Source organism: Heliconius melpomene, chromosome 10 (genome assembly GCF_056956725.1).
Source record: "Heliconius melpomene rosina isolate 202511_hmr_F chromosome 10, ASM5695672v1, whole genome shotgun sequence".
NCBI lineage: Eukaryota > Metazoa > Arthropoda > Insecta > Lepidoptera > Nymphalidae > Heliconius > Heliconius melpomene.
This window is the reverse complement of record NC_140398.1, coordinates 3,668,389-3,690,254: the sequence shown is the minus strand read 5'-3', so window position 1 is coordinate 3,690,254 and position 21,866 is coordinate 3,668,389. Positions and strand designations below refer to the sequence as shown.

Sequence of the window (21,866 nt, the reverse complement as noted above, 5' to 3'; positions counted from 1 at the left end):
TCGTGCTGTATGTGCTGCTCGAAACATTACGTGCTTTTACTTTGTTACCAGAGTGAAGAAATAAAATCGTTAAATATTTCATTTCTCCGAGTGAGAATCGAACACACAAAGACCGTTGCACGACAGTCAAACATTTGTGCCTATTTCTGACTCTCTATTTCTTGGAAAAAAGATTTAATTAATAAATAATTATATAAAACGCAGCCTTAGGTTCCACCGCTGAACATGCAATTTTGAAGAAATCAACGGAAAAACACTACATTAATTAATTTTTCCACTTATCTATAGGAAAAAAAGTATATTTTTTGCAATTGCAATTTTTTAATAATAATAAAATATAATACATAATTCTATCGATATTATTACACTAACTTCACTTTATAGTCCAATATTGTAATAGACAGGGTAAAGACTGAGACTTGTATAACATCACCAAATTAGCCGAGCGGTGTGTACTAGCCCTCGGGCTGTACTCGTACGTGTAAAGGTTGCCAGTTGCCACTATGATAGGGAAAAACGATTAATAAATGAGTTGATCTAGATTTTTCAAAGAAACATTTAAATGTTTAATAGCTATTTATTTTTATAAGAAATTAAATTGTTCAATTATAAAAATATTCGAAATAGCTTTCATTTTTAAGCTAGAATATAGGTAATTAAAATAAAAAAATGGCAAATAAAACAAAATAAAATTTATTTTGATAGCACATTTACTTTCTTTTAAGTTAAATTAAGTGTGTAGTATTCTGTATATTCGTACTATAATTAGAATAACTTCACCATAAAAATTCTATCAGAAAAAGCTTAGTTTTCCAGATAGTATGCCACATACACATAAACACTTTTTAAAATTTAAAAATCTCAATTTTAAAAGTAATGATAAAAAATTAGAAAGTGCCAACCCTCGAGCTAGCACCGATATGTAAATGTTTAGTGACGCCTTTATAAATGATTTTATCCGGCGTGTTTTGTGTGAAATATTACTTTGGAAAATTGAATTGAACGCAATCTGGACAGAAGAGCACATGTGTGGATGTACTACCCATTTATACGGTTGTTATAAATATAAAGGGGTTGGCTTAAAGCGATCTTAAATATAATAAAGAATAAAATTGACGACTGCCTAGTCTTCTTCGCCTCTCGCTGTATGTGGAAATAAGAGTGAATAAAAAAAAAATTTAAACATCCCTTAAGTTTTTCAGTAGAAGTAGGCAACAGGTAACTTGGGAACCTAGTGTTAAGACACTCCCTTCCTATCAAGAAGGACCCTCTCGTTCTCCACTTTCCACCAAATTGACACGCTTTGCCGTCGTTGTGCCTCTGCACCACGATTGGCCACAAAACAACACTTAAATCTGTATGATGTATCTCCCCTGGCTCCTTATCAATGATTGACATTTGTTCATATTCTAAAAGTTGCCTAATCGTGTCCACACATGTACAATGTCAAACGTTTAATATATAAAACAAGTAGTTCGTTGTTCTACAATTATAATAGTTAAGTGCCTAGATTTTATATAGCAATGGTGAGTAATAACTATTTTTAAATCTTAAATATCACGTATTGAACTTTGTTTTTTATTATTAAAAGTCATATTATGTTTAGTCTTTGCCATGTATGTATAAAAATATACCTACATACTTTGTTCTTTGGTTAATGTGGCATTTAAACCTATTGTAGTTTCACAAGAACAACTAAAATCGTAGTTTATTTGAACGTAAAAGATAGTTTTTTTTTTTAATTTAATCATAAAAATTGGTCATTATTAATGGAAAGTGGGGAACGGAGTGTTTAACCCTGCATACCCTGCTGAGTGCGGGATACAGCGTGAAATTATTAGCATATGTCGCGCGAAATTATATAATTTCGCGCTGTAGGCCAAGACAAATACTAAATTTCCTTAAGAGTAAACGTTACTTTACAACGGCGGAACCCAACGCTGCACTTCGATTTATTTAGTGAGGAACCTAAATCTAAAACAGCTTTTGTCATCTTTTTTTATATTAATAATTATTTAAAACGTTTACACTAAAAGAAACCAACTTGTAAATTATTAAATGAATGCAATACATAAACATTTCTTTGAATTGTATTTTGAATTAATCCACCCAAACTTGCCATATAAAAAAAACTAGCATGTTACTTCCATTTAAGGTAAGAGCTTGTGACTTTTTATAAAATGGTATTTACCTCCAAAAGGCAACACACATTAAAATTCGTTTAATTTAATACAAATGAGAAATAAATAATGAAAATAATACATATTTCATTGAACATAATTGTTTACGCCTACCGTCCCGCCTCTTCGTACCAAAATATAATTTTAATTAACCGGTTTGAATTCCCTATCGCGAATAATTAACAAGTGGATTTTATGACGGCCTAATGTCAGGGTTCCCATGATGTCTTAAAAAATGATGGGAATTTTGTACGTATTGTAAAATAATTTAGTTAATTAGTCTACTATCTTTCTAAGTTTGATAGTGCTGGAACCTTCCATAAACGAAAGTTATGAAATATATTATTTGAAATTTGCTAGACCTGCGGCTTTACCTGCTTGATTAAATGAAAATATGTAAGATTTGTGTTTTATTATATTTTTATTTACCTTGTCTTGTATTATATTTTTGTTCTATTTACATGTTTTTAGCTTCACGCTTTACTTTATCTTATGCCGCAAATAGAGGGAACCTGGGAGTTAAGATAATCCGCTTCCTCTTCAGACCCTTCCGTTCTCCGTTCTTTGCTCCAAATTCTTGAGGCATCGTGTGTTGAGTATTGATTTTAATCCATTCTCTACTTACTTTCAAAAAAAAATTAAAATATTAGCAGGAGACAGAAATAAAAAGTGTTTTCTTAATAGATTTAAGGCCGTCATGGCGCAGAAACACAAGCGTGCCACTGTAAACGTGAATCAAATATTTAATATTTTTCCGTTGAGTTCCTACACTTAACACGTAATTCATCCAGAATTCAGCGAAAGTCAAGAAGCGGAGTGTCTCAACACCAGGTTCCCTCACCTCACCTTGCTACATACGGGATAAAGCGTAAAGCTAAAAAAACAACATATTTAACGATGCAAGTTCACAATATTTCTGCAACACAGCAATGCAACACGTGTAATTTATGGCTCTCAGTTCAAACGATAGATTACACTTAAAACAGATGACAATAATAGCATACGTTCAAACGATGATACTACATTTGAATGTCACTTGGGTAAAGGAAATTAATAAAGGGGAAACCATTGATGTTTGCGGTACAGTTGTTTGTTATCCTACAAAAAAGTAAAGGCTGTGGTGGTGCAGAGGCGATTGCGGGTTCGATTCCTACTCGATGGAATTAATTATTAATATTCCGTTCGTTACAGTCCCACCCTTATACCCCTACGCCTCTAGAATTCTAACACAGAATTATTATTATTATTTGTTTATAATTCTCTTTTATATAATACCGCATAGATCACCTCGCCCCACTTGACTGACGTTTCGCGCAACGAACCATACTAATTAGATCATATTTTAAGCAACAAGGACATAATTTCCCGTAATTAAGAAAACATCTTTCGCGGTATAGTTGGAGATCAAAGCGGCGCGCGCGCATGTGACTCGGATGACTATTATTTGACACATCATTTATTTTGTACTAGTTCACTCGTTTGGATTTTACTATTGAGAACATGTGTTAATTTTGTTTTTTATGATAAAAGTATGGTTTGTGGGTTAAAAAATATAAACTAAAGGCAATATTTTACTATTAAATGTTTTTTATTGTTTAATTAAGATACTTCTAAGGCCGTCGTGGTGCATTCGATCCTCACTCGAGAGAGTAAATTATTTACATTTCCTCGCTCTGATAAAACAACAAAGCACGGAGTTCAGTTCCGCCACGACACGCACACCCACTAGGTTCCCTCTGCCTACTGCTCTATGTGAAGGCAGTGTAAAACTAAAAAAAACTTTTTAGTGCATAAGTCACTTTAGCTTTCTAAAAAAAAAGTTTAATAAGTTAATTTAAATTTTAACTTATAACACCATTAAATATTGAATAAGAAAATACTATAATAAGTTTATTATAATGGCATAGCAATGCTTTAATAAATCTATAATTGAATCTTTTGTTTTTTGTACATATTTAAAAAAAAAAAAGAATATTAAGAAAATAAATACTTGAATGTGCAAGATTATTTGTAGGTTAGGCATTGTAGGTGCCCGCCGCGATTCGTGGACGATTCTAGTCCCCGCGTCTCGCGGCCAGTGGCGGTCGAGGAGGAGCACCGTGAGGTTTTAGTGGGTATTGGGATTGGCCTTCAGCCGGTCCACGAGTCCCACATAACCCGCTCGAGTCCCCACTCGGGCCGGTATCCGTAAAAGGATTTCCTCACGTTAAAAAAAAAAAAAAAAAAAAGGCATTGTAGGTGTCCTAAGGCCAAAATATTTTTTTTATTTAGTTCCATTCAATAATTCAGCTAGTAGCCTAAAAAAATAAAAAAGTGGTAAATCTTATCACTAAATTCTCTCCACCTTCCTCGCAAAACACAATAAACAAAATTAGAATATTTCTTTAAGGCTATTTTTATCTATTTAGAAGTATTAATAAAACAAATTAGTACCGTTACATATAGTTATTCTACGCTGACATTGGCAACGATCTAGACTACAGTAGCAGATGCTATAGCATGAATGCATAATGTAATTCTCCTCCTCCTCCTCTCCTTCATATGTTATATACGAAAAGCTGTTTTTTACAACATTTATGATGTCTAGGGTTAAAAAAAATACAAAAATATCTTTAGAATTTATCGAGTATGTGCAAACTTTGGCTAATTGTACTAATTACCCTTATTTGTTATACTAATAATATATTTTTCGCATTTTCTATGTGCCTATTATATGGCGGAACCTAAAAAGGGTCATTGTCGAAAACTAATGATATTTTTTTTAGTTACACGCCGTATCCCGCACACAGGTTAGGCAGAGGGAACCTGGGGACCTAGTGTTAAGATACTACACTCCCTTCCCATTAAGAGACTTCCATTGTTGATTCCCGCTCAGAGAAATGATTAATTTAATATTTTATTTCTTCGTCTGGTAACAAGACAAAGCGGCTTTGGGTTCCACTATTGCAATATCACGGGAAGTCGGCAAGAAATTGGGAACGAAGTGTCTCAGCATTGGGTTCCCTCTGCCTACCTTAATATATAGCGGTACACAACGTAAAGCTAAGCACAAAAAATCCTATATATTACACAGCTGATTAATACATTAAGACATTAAGAGGCAAAGAAATAATCGAATCAAATTCTTAGTTCCATTGATGGATCATGATTAACATACAAAGCTCTTCATTGCTCTTTAACGAAATAGCTTACATTGTTCGTAAGATCTGCAAGTTACATGATTGGCAATAAGAACCTAGTGTTTAGACACTCCGTTCTCTATTTTCTGTCTGATTTCCATACAATACATTTAGAATAACGGAGCTGAACGCTGCCCTGGTTCTTATTAACAAGAGCAACAAAATTATTTAGAGATTTTTTTTTTTGGAATGGGACTTGAATCCACTACCATCAACATTCCCAACGCACCACGATAACCTCACGTAAGATCAAACATCTTAAACACTACAGCTTTAGTGCCTTCGTATATCTTATTTTTAAACTAACTCAACATGGTATTGTTTACAAAACGCGTAACAAAAGCTCGGTGAAAGTTATTCCGTACCGGTGCCGGTGCTAGGGTATAAATAATTTTAGTGCGCGGAAATCGCCTACATCAAAGCTCAGTTGACAAACATGTTTGTAGGACTGATGTTATATATATATGTTAAAAGATATACAAAAGATTTGCCGCGAAAAGAAAAGAAAATATATATGACGGTGCCCCTACGTAATTACCGGTGTTAGTGGTTGATTTCCGGTTCCGTTGGTATTAATATAAATTAAATTATATTAAACTAAATGAGCTTCACGCTGTAACCCGCACACATCAGGGTAGGCAAAGGGAACATAGTGTTAAGAGACTCTTTTCCCCACTTTCAGCCGTAGTAGAGGCATTGCGTGTTAAATGGTGGAAGTTATCGCCGGACTTTGTGCCCTCATGGCAGAGCGAAGAAATTAAAATATTAATTAATAATAATACATTCTTTCGAGTGGGAATCGAACCCACAACCGTTACGTTGCAGTCACACTTTTGCAGGGGGCACTACAACGGGCTCAGATATACAAAGAAACAAAAAAAATAAAAGATATATAAATTAAAAAGTTACAAAAGATTTGCCGCGAAATAAAAGGTATTAAGTATGATTTCCGTTCCCACTTGTACTAATATTTTAATAACTTACATGATAGAAAAAGAGCTTAACGCTGTTTCGCATAGCAAAGCAGATAGATAGAAGTAAGTGTTAAGACAATATTCCCCATGCACCGCTTAATTTTCGAGACATTACACGTTGATTGGCGAAACTCAACGTCGCAATTTGTCTGATATCAAAGTCTTAATGTATTATAAACCGCCGTTCTTGGGTCTTGCAAGCATTCCTCTAAACTCCTTTAACGCGACAGGTCTGGTGTCCACACGGTTGATCTATGGAATGCTAAGTAGTTTCTTCTTTGTGGAATAAGGTTGTTCTTGTTACTTATCCATGTGAAATGTGTTAATTCTTGTGATTCATTGTGTGCAATTACTGTGCACTATAAAGATTGTGTTTTGTATCAAGGAGTGTTTAATCTCTATACTCGATTACAAGTTCGTCGATAATGAAATATAATTTTTAATTTTTACCCCCGGAACCCAGGAACCTAGTGTTAAGATACTCTGCAGATTTTTCGAAACATTGCGTGTTGAGCGGCGTAACTCAAAGCCGAGTTCTGCCTTGTCAACAGAGCGAGGATATTTATTTAATTTCCTAGAGTTGGAATCGAACCTATAGCCTGTTGCGTTGCCCACACTGTTGTGCCCCTGCGCCACAAAATTAAACTCGTAATTTACAATTTTATTATATTATCTGCAATAAACGCATAACATTTTAAAAAAAAACACTCAGTTCATTGGCCGTGACTAGTTTAAAATGTAAATCCATTAAAAAGTAATTTAATGAATCAAGTCTTATCTAATAACTCATATAGTTGCCTATAAAATTTTAACATTAAATATTTTCCTAAATTTATTTAATAAGTACCTATTAATATTTTTTTCATGTGGCCACTGCTTAATCAGTGCGTGTTGGGTACTAGCCCAAAAACGCATTACAATAGCCGTATTCTACTCTATCATTCCGAACAGATACAACGTACATAGCAGAGTAGGTGGATGGGACGTAGTGTTAAGACACTCAGTTCTCCACGCCGAATTTTCAGACATTACTTGTTAAGTGGCGGATATCAAAGTAAGCAAAAGAAAATGATTCAATACGTTTGACGATGTGCCGCTAGGCCGCCACGGGCTTAATTTAAATTATTTTTATAAAAATAAAAGTACCTATAATTTTTTATTTAAGCTTCTTGCTTCCTCTCTCATAGCGCATAGAGAACTTAATGTTATTACACTCCGTTCTATATACTTTTCGCGTGAGAGGCGGAATAAACTAATAATTTATCTTATTCTAAACTTCTAATGCTTTTAATAAATTAGTTAGTTCACAGTATTAGATTTTAGGAGAAATCGCATTACAAAATGTATGCAACGTGTAAACAGGACGTGACCACCTCTGTAAGTTGAAAGTTAACCTTACATACACTATGTTTGGACAAGAATTATTTTAAACAATAGAAACGTTGAGCAAACTTGCCGTGACATCCCTTTGAACGTGAGCGTGTGGAATGCAGCTGTGATTGAACCTGGACTATCCTTCATACTTTAAAAGAATCTGTTATACAACTATTTTTTATATAATGAATAAGTGTTAAAATATTCCGTTTTAATTAATTTTACTACCTTTTATTAGCTAAGCTCCAGGTAATAAAATATCATTAAGAATTTAAAAAAAATCTTAAATGGAAATATTTACGTACTCTAACATAATAATCAAATCGTATGTCGCTTTAAATATATTTAGGTATATCTTATAAACAAATATGATTCATGTTAATAAAAATATATATTTTTGTATATAGGGATATACAGATAGGGATCTGGACTTATTTGAACTTACGGCTTTCGAAAACCGTCCAAGCGCTCTCACTACTAAGCCATACGTTCTCAGAACGATCAAAACGGGTTATGTTGATTTTTTTACAAGTTTTCGAAATAAATATTTACCTATCCTAAGCGTGCAAAAAAACTTTAGAAAAGTTAAAAGTAAAAAAACATTCACGTCTCAAATTCGGGAGGTGTGTAGACAACGGAGTGTCTTAACACAAAATTCTCTCTATCAACCCTTTCAACTTTAATTGTAAGTTCTAATATAATAGAAAGTATATTTATAAGTACGTGTATATCCTGCAGTTTACTAACAATTTACTTTATAATCATGATGTATCGTAAAAATTTAATAATAAAAAAATATATACAAGAAGTGTATCCTGGGCCTCGTTACTCCAAGGTGGGTTTTAAATACTTGCGCTCAATACTTAGCATCAGTTAATGGAAAGTGGAGAAATGAATATTCCTCCCTTACTTTTCTCTGCCCTATTCGCTATATACATTTTTTTATTTTTTCATGTATTATAATATGTGTATCTGAGGCTGGAAAAGGTGTTATGGAATAGGCTTATTACAAATTTTGCTTTTTTTTTCAGAATTGACTATAATTATTTATCCATTTCATCGTTTTTAAGAGAAAGTAACGTATTTCGTATAATTATAATCTACTATTATAATATTAGAAATAATCATAGCTCATGTACATGTTACAACTTTCGTTATTTGTTCCCGGTCATAGAATTATTCTAAAATACCCGACAGCCTGAGGAAGTCATAAAGACAAGCTTTTAGTTGCCATTTAATGTTCTGATAAAACAACCATTAACTTTGCTTATTTCATTAAAATAAGTACATAATACGTAGATTATTTAAATTTTCTATTTTGGGCTAAAATTTCTTTTGAGAGAATGTAGTATATTTAAATATAAATAAAAAAATATTGGGTTCCGCCACTCAAATGTCTTAAGTGGAGAACGCAGTGAGCTATCACTAAGTTTTGTCAGCTATCTCTACCTATACTGCAAAATATCTAAAATATAGATATTACATAAAAAAATAACGTTTTCCTAATTAAGTTTTAGTTATAAAAGTACACAGTATAATTTCTAAAATATCCGTTGCAATGCATCACTCATAAATCGTGTTTTGTTCTCGAACCACATGTCAAACACTCTACTAGCGAAATGTAAACATAATTATTTACATTGGGCAATACTACTTTTAGATAACCCAAAAAGTTGCCAGCTATTTTCATCTTTCTTGAAGTCTCTTGAAGTATTTACTTCAACGCTCGTGCAGTGATTCATTTCCGCTTTTAATTTATATTAGAGGTAGAAAAAAGTTTGCAAGAAACAAGTTTTATAATAAATTACTTTTTTGTCGATAAAAACGAGATGCGAATACCGGTAAATAATATGTGATTATCTTGATTATAAATGCAATAAAAAATAATTAATAAATAACTGTAAATTCCATATAAGTATAGGCTCACTTACCACCAGTTGCCCTTTACAGCCTCTACCATCAAAAGTATGAAGCACAAAACTTTCCAAAAAAGCTTCATTATGCCGGAAAAGTACTGTACCACAAAAACTACTCCTCCACCCAATCTTCAACACATCACGGCACAAAATTTGAAAAACAACCAAAATTTTATTAACATGTCGCGAAGGAGCACGAGAATAAGGAAAAAAAACACAAAATAATCACAAAAAAAAACTTCAAAACAAAACTTTTTGACAGAAACTTTTTGAACGTGACAAAATAAAATATAAATATATATTTCAAGAATAGTTTAAAAAGCGGGATTTAATGGAAACGTTGAAAGTCGAAAGTGTAGTTGTAGAGACGCGCCTGCGATGCGCGCGGTCGGAAATACAAAACCAGACTGGCTCGCTCTAAGTCGTTTGTAAGTATTCCATAGGATTCGTTGTAGGGGAAGGGTCGGCTTGGAGGGCGTGCATGCAATACTGCACTAGTTCATCCTTAACCCTTACTAAGAAGCCTACATTACTTTGAATAAATTATTTTTTTAACGAGACAGACGTGTCCTCTCCATTTTATAAGCGTATGCGCGTACATACATATATATCCTATAGCTGTTGCTAATGTCGTTATACGGAAATATCTTTAAATTTATTTTGATTCAATTCTTTAAAGTAAAAAAGACTAAAAGTAAAAGGAAATAATTTTAAATATATCAAATTGAACAACTTAGTACAAAATATTAAAAACATAATACTAGATATTATATTATGAAAAGAAAGTAAGATAATTAAGGGAATGTATAATATTACTCATATTTTAAATATTTGCGGCCAGTCGTGACGCAGGTTTACAAGCGTGCGACTGTAAACGTAACAGGTTGTAGGTTCGATTCTCACTCGGGGAAATTATATATTATAAATTATAATTTCACTTTCTCGCTCTGGTAACGAAGCAAAACATGGCGATGAGTTCCGCCATTCAACATGCAATGACTCCAAAGTGAAGAACGAAAGTATCTTAATCAGAACGGAATATTTTAACACCAGGTTCCCAGGTTCCAGAGGGATGTAAGCAGAGGCCTACCCTGCCATGTGTGGTATATAGCGTGAAGTTAAAAATAATAATAACCTTATTTATAGCAAGCCCACCTTAAAAGGATAATAAGTAAAAATATTTGATATAAAGACGATTAAAGAGACGTGGTGCTTACATATTATTTATTGCAAAAAACGGTTAAATCCTGTCCCTTAGTTGTGAAACTTATCCATTTACTTATGTAAATTACCTGTATTTCTTTTAAATTACATTCCATATAAAATGTAATTAATCTTTGTCTAGATGAAAAAAAAGCTTAGGCTTAATAAATTATGGCGAAGGCTTACATACAAAACATTCGCACTATATTATTAAATAAATATATTTATATAGCGTGAAGCTTAATAAAAGCACTAAATCTCTATTATGAATTGTTAATTAATAAATAACAGATACCGCATGCACAAATGGACCTAGAAAGTTGAAATTTTTCATATAAATAAGTGAGGGTGTATAGAGGACTAAGAAAAGGGATTCCGAAGTTCTTACAGGAACGGCACTTTCCATTTTAAAGTTCACGCGAGCAAAGTTGAAGGCGATGACTTGTATGATATAAAATAACAATCACAATTAAGATTTCATATTGTTGTTATAAAAAAGAACTATTATTTTTTTCTGTCAACTGTACATATTGCAAGTAACTACAGATTCGCATTAAGTTGGAGATAAGGTTAACGCTGACATATTTACTCGTTTAACCGCTCCAAAGTCTATACAATACTCACGTTTTAAAATTATCTTCTGCGAACAAATAAACAAAGAATAAGACAATGTAGGCTCGTCATGGCGAAAACGACAATAAAAATACTACGCGTAGACAGAGACTTTAAAGCTATAAATAGCTAAAGAATAATAAAATTATCTTTAAAATATGTTACTTTGGCAGGGTAAGTAAAGGGAACCTAATGTAACACTGCTTTCCCCAATTTCCACCTAATTCTGTAGTAAAGTGGCGGAATTCAACGCCGCGCTTTGTATGTAATCATTTAGCCGAGTGGGATCGTACCAGTAACTATCGCGTTCTCGGTCACACGCTGTCCCACTGTACCACTAGAGCTTTTATTATAAAAGAAAGAACACATCTAGATGTGTCCCATACGAAAATTGTATATGATCTATATATATAAAATCGAAAGGTCACTCACTCATCACGAAATCTCAGAAACTACGTGTGCTAGGAATCTGAAATTTTGCATAGGAGTTACTTATAGGACGTAGGTGCTCGCTAAGACGGGAATTTGTAATATTCGACTTCTAAGGGGTTGTTTTGGGGGTTGAAAGTTTGTATGAAACTTCGTTACTAATGACATTTGTCTTTGTCATTCGTTACTAAATGCTAGGAGTCTCAAATTTTGCATAAACGTCACTAGGACGTAGTCATGGAGACAGAAATTAATAATAACATAGATCACGCGGGTGAAACCGCGAGCTGGCCGCTAGTAATATATAAATTTAAATACACTATCTAATAAATAATATACACTTTTTCAATAATCATAAAATGAACACCATTGTGGCACAGTGCCTAAATTAATACACGCAAAGGTTACTGGTTTAAATCACACAAGAAAAAATATTTTGTACATGTTTCCCAGGTCAAATAAGATAATATTGTAAACAAAGTAATATAACAGTATTTTTTATATTTTTATTCGTCATATTGCGAAACAACTGTGAAGACAAAAATATTGAATGAGAGTAAGGCCGTCGTGGTGCAGGGGCACAAGCGTATGTATGACTGTAACGCAACGGGTTCGATCCCCACTCGAGAGAATGAATTATTATTTATCAATATTCTCATTTCTTCGTTCTGGTACCAAGACTAAAAGCGCGGCGTTAAGTTCCGCCAATCAACCTCGAAAATTGACAGAAAGTGGGGAATGTGAGGGAACGAAATGTACCCTACCCTGATATATGCGGGATACAGCGTGAAACCGAAAAAAATACGTATTCCATTACAATTTTCATTTAATAAACAAAATTTATCGAACATTGTGTATGGGGCAGGTAACGTTGCAAAAAGCATGCAATTTTCACGCATCACGCTCTAATTTCATTACAATTGGACGAAACCGACTTAGTATATATTACAAATGATAATGAAATACAAATATATACCTTATCAGTAAACCACAAGACCTATAATTGCTTACCACAAAACCAAATTTACCTGCACAGTCAGCAAAATTCTGCAACAAACTGCTCTAGAGAAAAATAAACCCACTCTTTATAGTTTTAGAGCTTAATTGATATCGAAATATTTCCTATAGAGCTTTCAAAATAGTTTTTACTATAATTACTTCACGCGAAAGAGAGCCTTATAGTGAAAGGAATAAGGGTTGTAAATTTTGCGGTGGATTTAAATGTTGAGGGTAGAACAACAATAAGCCTTACCTGGCATTCTGCTGTTTACGATCACTGTAAAGCTGTAATTGCAACAGATCAAACGTACCGCCCGCTTATGAGGTGGTTGCACACTAAACTAATATTATTTGTGTTTTATTAACATTTATTATGGTATTTATTTCTATTTTCTCTTTTATTTTTGTTATAACTTAATGTATTATTATGTAAGGCTGTGGAGTTGTACGAAAAAATGCTTACTGCTTGCTGCTTCACGCTGTATACATATCCCGCATGTAGCAGGGCTAGTGGTAAGACACTCCGTTCCCCACTTTTCGCTGAATTTTACGAGGCATTGTGTGTTGAGTGGCCGGCTTTTGCCCTTGCCAGCGCAAAGAACAGAAGATATTAATAAATAACACTTCTTTCGGTTATTTGTTGAATAACAGAATCCAAAACAAATAATATTGATAGACTTTTAACTCGCCACCGTCGCCACAGATAATATCAACTGATTGCTATTTTATATGGTTATACTTTATTTAAATAACAATATTTTTTTGCTTATATTATTAAAGTGATATTTTGTCTAAAACTTAAAAAGAACGCCAATGTCAGTGTGCAGCATCCCGTCTTAACTGTACCGGCCTAATGCATTTTTTGCGCATTTTTAACGTTCTGAACTAAATTGAACTTTTCATCGATCTAATAAAGTTCACGATCGAGTGACAACATTTTTTCTATTTATTTATAACAACAGTTGGCGCGGGCGAACCGATACATTAACACTTTTTACATTAAAGCTGTGTAATTTTGAGAAACGATTTGAGGAAAGAATTTGATCTCATTAAGTCTCATTTGAAATAAAGACACTCTTTTTTATTGTTGTCGACGGACAAAAATGCAATTGAACTGACATACGTATTTAAACAAAAATAGCTATAGAGATATCCTCAGCATTCACCAGAACCTAGAGTCTAAACAAGTAATACAATACACTTACGTCGGCTTCACGTTGCACACAGCAGGGTAGGCAGAGGGAACCTAGTGTTAAGACACTCCGTTCTCCACAATCTTCTGTTTTTTAGAGGCATTGCGTGGCGATTGGCAGAACTCAACGCCGCTATTTGCCTCGACACCAAAGCGAAGAAATAAAAATATAAATGTAAATAAATATTTCTCATTTCCTCTGACAACGTTAATTAATAGAGAAACTATTATTAAATTCACTATTTTTCAACATAATCATTCAAATAAAGTCAAATTTTCTACAGAAAAATATGAAATGTGACAGTGTCATAAAACATTAATACGTAATTCATCTAACATTAGCAGCATTGCTTGCCACAAATAGCTATTATTTCAATTGTCTTCAATTCAGGAAAGGTTAAAATGACAATTTTAAATTGTTTTGAACATTATTTCATTAAGGTTACAGAATTTGTGTAGGCTACAGGAATTAAACATTGCATCATGTGTCGCGTTATGAACATACAAGTACCTAATGGTACAGTGGTTAAGAGATTCAAAATACTTTTTTGTAATTAATAGGCAAAAAAAACTAATAATCTCATTTAAGAACTATATGTTATAAAAGTGGCATAGTTATGATATCACAAAAATACGTGAAAAGTAGAGTACGCCCGTGTTAGGTTCTTTACAATTTTTTTCATTAAAATAATGTTTATTCAGAATTAATAATCAGCTATAATAAAATTCCACCATATAATAAAAGTAACTCACCAAATTACTTAAGTATATATATTAATATACTTATATTTTTCTACATTTAGCTAAGAACAAATAATATCCCTAGATCTCTTTTGACTTACGATTTGGTCATAAAAAGGGTTTAGGTTACAAGCGGCGTGCTAAATACGGTTCAAAGGGAAGATCTCATTTACATATTAATAGTTTAAGTTTAGGACATGCCAGTGGTCACTGTAAATAATTTTATGTATTGAGATTGCTATAAGATTTTTTTAATTTTTCTTTAAATATTTTACCTACTATTGTATTAACATAAAAAACTGTAATAACTATTAAAATAATAGATTTACAATTTATAAAAGCAATAGTACCCAAATAAGTCTTAGGCGAACTACTCCGAACCTCATGCATTCCGAAATAATATTTGAAAAAGTTCTCGTTAAAATAATTGAGGAAGGAAATCAAAATGATTTTAGACTTTAAAATTATTAAAAATTTTAGACTTTTCTAAAGTATTCGTTAAAATTATGATGACCTAGATTTGGTAGTTTAATATGTTTTAAAAACATATTTTCGCGACGAAAATATTTTTTATATTAATGCAGGTATCATTCTGATTTACAGTAAGTTCATAATATATGAAACTACGGAATGAAATATTATTTTTAAAAAGCTTCAACATTACTCTAGGTACTCCACTAAAAAAAATAATATTCACTTTTAAATAAAAAGAAAACAAAAATGATAATAGCATTTCTCACTCTTTATGATAGATCATCCATCAGCCTTTTAAAGTCCACTGCTGGACATAGGCCTCCCCCAATGCTCGCCACTCCGTCCGGTCCTGCGCCCTTTGAATCCAGCGGGTTCCCGCTAACTTCTTGAGGTCTTCGGTCCACCTGGTTGGAGGGCGGCCTGTACTCCTTTTGCCGGGACGTGGTCGCCATTCGAGGTCCTTTCTTCCCCATCGCCTGCCTATTGCCACTTCTGCTTGCATATTTTGAGAGCTATGTCGGTTACCTGCATATGATAGATAATTAGTAAATTATTTATCCTGATTTTTAAGAAAATTTCTATTAGGCTAACGGATCCCTAAAATACAGGTCAACAAAATATTTGACATAAATCATGCGAGTTAAATACAATTATAGAGTAATTTAATCTGTGGACAATTAAGTGATGATGTAATGTTGTTATCTCATTCTTATATTAAGGTATAATAGATAATTATAAAATAGCACAAGCTTATTCACGCATAGCAGGGTAGGAAAAGGAAACCTGTTGTTAAGACACTCTGTTCCCCAAGCATAAGCCTAATTTTCGAAATATTGCACGTTCAATGGTAACACATAACTGGAGTAGCGATCACACCTCACGGCAGGCGTGCCACTACGCTACGATGGCCGTATAAATGTTTGTATAGTAATTATGAAAAAAAAACAAAGTGAAAAAATAAAAATACGTATTTTTTATACAAAAATTGAAAGGAAATCGGCTTCCATATAATAATTCTGATTAGTACACAAGTCACAGAGTATCAAAAGGTTGTCCAAAAAATATTTAATATAAAATCTACTAGTTCTATATAAATTTGTACTGAAATATATTTTTAGAATCTCATACGTAACAGCTATGCTACGATTATTAGCCTGCCATTATTTTTTATAGCTAATCGAAATAATTGCCCCCATGTTTACAATCCAAACGTTCTCATTAAAAGGGGCCTCTGCCCTACAGCTACATATTAACAAGACGCATAAAGTGACCTAATAAACTTTTTAAATTATAAAGCCATATACAGTTTATAGATAAAAATATATAGATTACTACTATATACTCGTAGGAAAGTTTTTATATGTAATTTTTTTTAAAAATACCGGTTTTTTTTTATATTTTAAAGATTCGGCCGTAATATTCGCAATGTCAAAATTATGTTATTATTTAAAGTTATCAATGAAATTACCAAGATTTTTTTTCATTCACTTTATGTCTTAACACTAGGTTCCCAAGTTCCCCCTGCCCACCCTGTTATTCTTCAATTCAAAAGTAATATATAAAAAGTTATTGATTACATAAAAATTTGTTTAAGCATATGAAATTTTACGACGTCCATAATAACTGCAAATTAAAATTCAGACGTAAAAAAGGACACTATTGAAAATATGAAAGTATTTGTCTATATTTCTTGTACTTACCCCGCAATTACGTTCCATATCGAGAGAGTAGACGAAACGACAGACAAACAATAACATAAAAGAATCGATACTGCGAGATACAAATGAATAATCTATAAATGCCTTAAAGACATTGGTAAAAAGGCTTACAGAAGTGATAGACATGACATTATTTATTATTATGCTATTATAAGTTTCTAATTATATCTATTATTTTTTTATTGAAAAACTTTAATTAGTGAATTGAATTGCATTTGCGGCGTTGAGTTTCGCCACTCAACACACATTGACAGTGAAAGTAGAGAATGGAGTGTCCTTAACGGAAGTTCTATGTCCGTACTTCAGGGTTGTTCTTCAGCTAAACGCCTTATCCCTTTTAAATAAATATGAAGTTTATTTAAGTCATTTTTTATACGTCGGAGTATCTTAGCACTATTTTCCCTCTGCTTACCCTGCTGTTCGGGATATAGCATGACGCTAAAAAAATATAACGAATACTTGTCTAGTGCTTCTTAGATCTGCCCCAGGAGCTAATACGATCGTGTTATTAGAGTAGGTATAATAAGTCGGCATATTCCATACTCAGCTCATTCCGTCGATATCATCTCATACTATTTTTATTTTATTCATAGACCAATCTTTATTCCTTTGTTTACTTTGCTGGAGGTTGTCTCTGGTTATACTACTTTATTTTGTCTTATTTGTTTATAATTGAAGCAATAATATATATTAATCAAGTGGAAGTACCTCTGCTATAAAAAATATATATTTTTACGGAAAACAGTCTAGGTTATACAGAATCCAGTGTTGAGACACTACGTTTGTCACGTTCCATCAAATTTTAAAGACATTGATATTTGCGAGCGACAGCACTTAATTGCGAGTTGAGTGGCAGAGTTCAACGCCGCTGTATAAATTAATATAAGGTATATAAAATAACGCAAGTTACCTGTACGCAGTAGTGCTTCTTCTTCGTATTCGTTCCCATGACCTGCGGGTAAGCAGATATTCAATTAAGTATGATTCTTTAATTTCAAATATTATAAAAAGAAAAGTGAAACAATACAATAATAAATAACTGGAGCGTGGTCGATGAATATCCATATATAATTTATATACTTTCATGGGCAATATTGGCCCATTACAGAACATAAATTTACTCGAACGAAATTTATTGTTGCATTGTAGTCATACTTATGTTAACATGATGAAAGATGAAACATTTTGGTATATCCCATTTTATATTAAGATGGCTTCGGTAGGATTATAATAATTTCTTCTTTTGGCTTTCGCCTTTAAAAGAAAAGTCATATAAAATAAACAAAAATCTAATGTTTACAACGAGACTACTAAATTACTATTATATAATATATTATTTACTTTGTACAAAGATAATATAAGTAAAGCTTTTTTTTTACGGGAATCACTATGTGGGGGACATAGGATTTTTAGGCTCTCTATTTATTTCTTCATCTTTATTTAACAGATAAATTGTTCAAGAGCAACATTTCCACCGAAAATTATAATAGTGACTATGAGTTTGAAAAAAGAATACAGTCAACAGATACATTAGCGTTTTTATATTTTTTAAATTGATCTCGGTGGCCTGGCGTAAACGTCATCACTGTGGAGCCTGGCCGAATAAAAACATTTGGTTTGGGTAAACGTGCAACGCTTACGTCTACTAAGATGTAGAGACGGAGATTAAATGTCGATGTTAATTTTATATATATTTTTTAAGAAAATGTATAATTATAATAAAGTTGTTGTATTATAAAATAAAAACATTCAAAAATCCTGCTAATTAGGATTTTTTGTAACTATTTATAAAAAATTAACCTATCAAGTTATGTAAAAAAAATACTTTTGTGCTTTTACTTCTTTCTAAGCTATTAGAATTTCTTTTAAAATTATAAAAGTAAAAAAAACTTAAATATTATTTTATCGATATAAGATTTAATTCAAAATAATCGCATCGCTACACCATTTATTTATTTATCAGAATACTGGCTTGTATCAGCGCTCAATCATCGTGGTATTTTCAAATCACTCATCGGCAATACGCTGAACCATCCGTCTTTATAAAACCCAGTGTAAACTTGTCAGTCGAAATTGTACGTTTTTAGTGCTTATTAATCTGTTCAACTCTATTAAACGGCTAATTTATGGTACAATAAAACCGTTACAAAAACTTCTGGCTTTAAAGTTGAGCTACATTTTAAAAATATATTTATTGTATCGAGTAATCAGGTTATCATGACTAATAGTCACTAAATTTACTAATGTAATTAATTTTTCTTTTATTTCTGAATACATTTTTGGACTTTATTTTTACATAACATTTTATACTACAGGAAAAATGTTTAATTAAAAGATAAAAACTTAAGGATCGAATAGATCCATAATTGAATTGGTTCTACACTAAAAAATTTCAATAAAAAAAGATTTTTTTACCAGACCAAACAAAATTAACAACAAACTTTAATCTATTCAAAATACACAAAACGAAAACCCAGACAAAATACAGACCATTACATATAAAGCTAAATCCTTGCAATTACTGACGTCTAGAACAATAACCGTTCCCGCCAATCGCCATGATGGTATGACGTTTATAAGACGCCATTTTGCATCGGGTTGCGTTCAGAAACCCGTTCGAAGTTTAAACAAAGGATCCATTTGAATGAATGGGGATATACCATAATTTGGTGTTCAATAACAATGTACTGTACCTACTGTGTATACATGACACCGCGTTATGGGAATATTATTAGCGTTAGTTCATTTAAATGGAATTTTCATGTTCAAATATTGTTTTTATTATTTGGAAATTTATTTTTATCTCTTTTAATTGTTTATCTGATTTAATACTAAATACATATTATGCATAATACTGATAGATTAAAATAAATTAAAAGTGGAAAAGATAGGATTGTAGTTTTCTCTTTATAAATATTTAGTAGGTATATAAAATATTTAAACATACTAGAAAGTGGAAAAAAAAGTAGTTATACCTAATAATGATTTAGATACAAACCATTATTTATATTGTGTGCAATATTTAATTATAATCTTGTGTTTATATCGTCTTGTACAATTAAAGATTATTTACGACATTATTATTAAATATTTTGTCTGAAATAAGAAAAAAATAAAAATTAGTATGTAAATTTACAAGAAATACATTTTCATAAAAGAAATCTTAATAGTAAGTTTTGTCAATAATAATAAAAAATATATGGAGATGCCGGGGATCGAACCCGGGGCCTTTCACATGCAAAGCGAACGCTCTACCACTGAGCTACATCCCCTTATGATTCAGTTATATATTTTTCCATTAAAAATTTGTTTGGCTTATATTAAATCTGTAAAAATATATTTTGTAAATCATTGTTTTCAATCAAATAGTCGAGTTGGTAACTTAAAGAAATTACTGAACTCTTAAGGTAAGGTTTGTATCCCACGATGAGTTTTATATAACATATAAAAGTCATCGTGGGATACAAAAAACATTTCTAATTTCTATATACCAAATAAAAAACGAAAAAGAGAAAAACAAAAATAATATTTAACAGTTTACTTTCCGGAAACCGACAAACGGAGTATCTTGACGCTAGTGTCGTTTTAACCTACCCTGTTTACTAACTCTATGTTCTAATAATGAAATATATCACGTAAATAATCTTAGAGTTTACAAAATATCAGTTCCCATACTACAATAGCACGTGAAGCAGCTAGGATACAATTAGCATGTGAAAACACAGCGCTGTCGGTGTCCCGCCGCCGCGGGCGTCGTCTAATTGGCCCTGTGTAAACTTGTCCTGTTATCGGGCTGCCCCGAGCGTTGCTGTTATTTTATATGGAATATACTTGTTTTTTATTACGTTTATATTTCCATTTCTTCCCTCTGGTGTCGAGGTAAAGCGCGGCGTTGAGTTCTGCCACTCAACACGTAACTCGGCAGAAAGTGGAGAACGAAGTGTCTTAACACTAGGTTAATTGCATATCCTACTGTGTGCGCGATACAGTTGCGTAAATAATTTCAATTAAATTAATTATAAATTAATCTATTTTCATTAATATAACTTTAAATTTTATAAACAATCACATTCCATACAAACGTAGCCACGTCAAATCCGCCCGCCCAGCGCTAATATTGACTTCTTATTACCACACGGTAACCACTACAATCGTGCACTATAATATCACTACAATTCTACTACTATTACAATTATTTACAATACATTGAATATTTTGAATTGAAATTTTTGTTTATTTTCATTGAAAACCAGCAATGAACATTAAAGCATACATTTTGTCGCTATCGCAGTAGGGGTCGAAGGTACAGTGTAGATAGTAGACAGTGCTTAATATTGTGAAGCAATAAGAGATAGCGACCGGTAATACTAATATTGTATAGAATTTACTACGGCTAGTATCAAAGTTCAGACTGCAACGCACGGACTTAACTGGTAAAGTTTAATTAAAAACTATAGCTATGGATACGTCGCAACAGTGTAGGAGGAATGCAGCGAAATTAATTGTTAAATAGTATTTTCTAGTGTTTTTTGCTGTTTGTGTAAAATATTTTTATATTAATGATAGTAAATCACTTTATAACTTATATATAAACATTGTTTAATAACGCTTATTATATAATATATCTGTATAAATAAGAATAATTAAGGCTTTTTAATTATATCAATATGTTTATATTACCGTTAAGTGGCGAAAAATGTTGACAAACGTAAGGCGTTCTCATTACAATAATCTATATATATAAAAGGACTTGTCCTCACTGACTGAGGTAAGACGCACGCACAGCCGTAACCACTGTGCGTAGAAACGTTAAATTTGGACAAAAGTTTACTTTCGTAATCTGGACATCCACTAAGAAGGGATTTTGAAAAATTT

General features: G+C 32.3%; 1 protein-coding gene and 1 non-coding gene across 2 annotated transcripts in view; both read right to left on the bottom strand.

Annotated features, from left to right (window-relative positions):
* Positions 1-10,023, bottom strand: part of LOC146535207 (protein Wnt-4-like) — a 68,196-nt gene extending 58,173 nt beyond the window's left edge. The window contains exon 1 of the mRNA XM_085191915.1: positions 9,639-10,023. Coding sequence (XP_085048041.1) covers positions 9,639-9,706 — 68 coding nt within the window. The 5' untranslated portion in view covers positions 9,707-10,023. The remainder of the gene's footprint in view (positions 1-9,638) is intronic.
* A 10,168-nt stretch (positions 10,024-20,191) lies between these two features.
* On the bottom strand, positions 20,192-20,263 carry TRNAA-UGC (transfer RNA alanine (anticodon UGC)). Its single transcript has one exon. It is a non-coding gene; the product is annotated as a tRNA-Ala (tRNA).
* Positions 20,264-21,866: the final 1,603 nt, after the last annotated feature.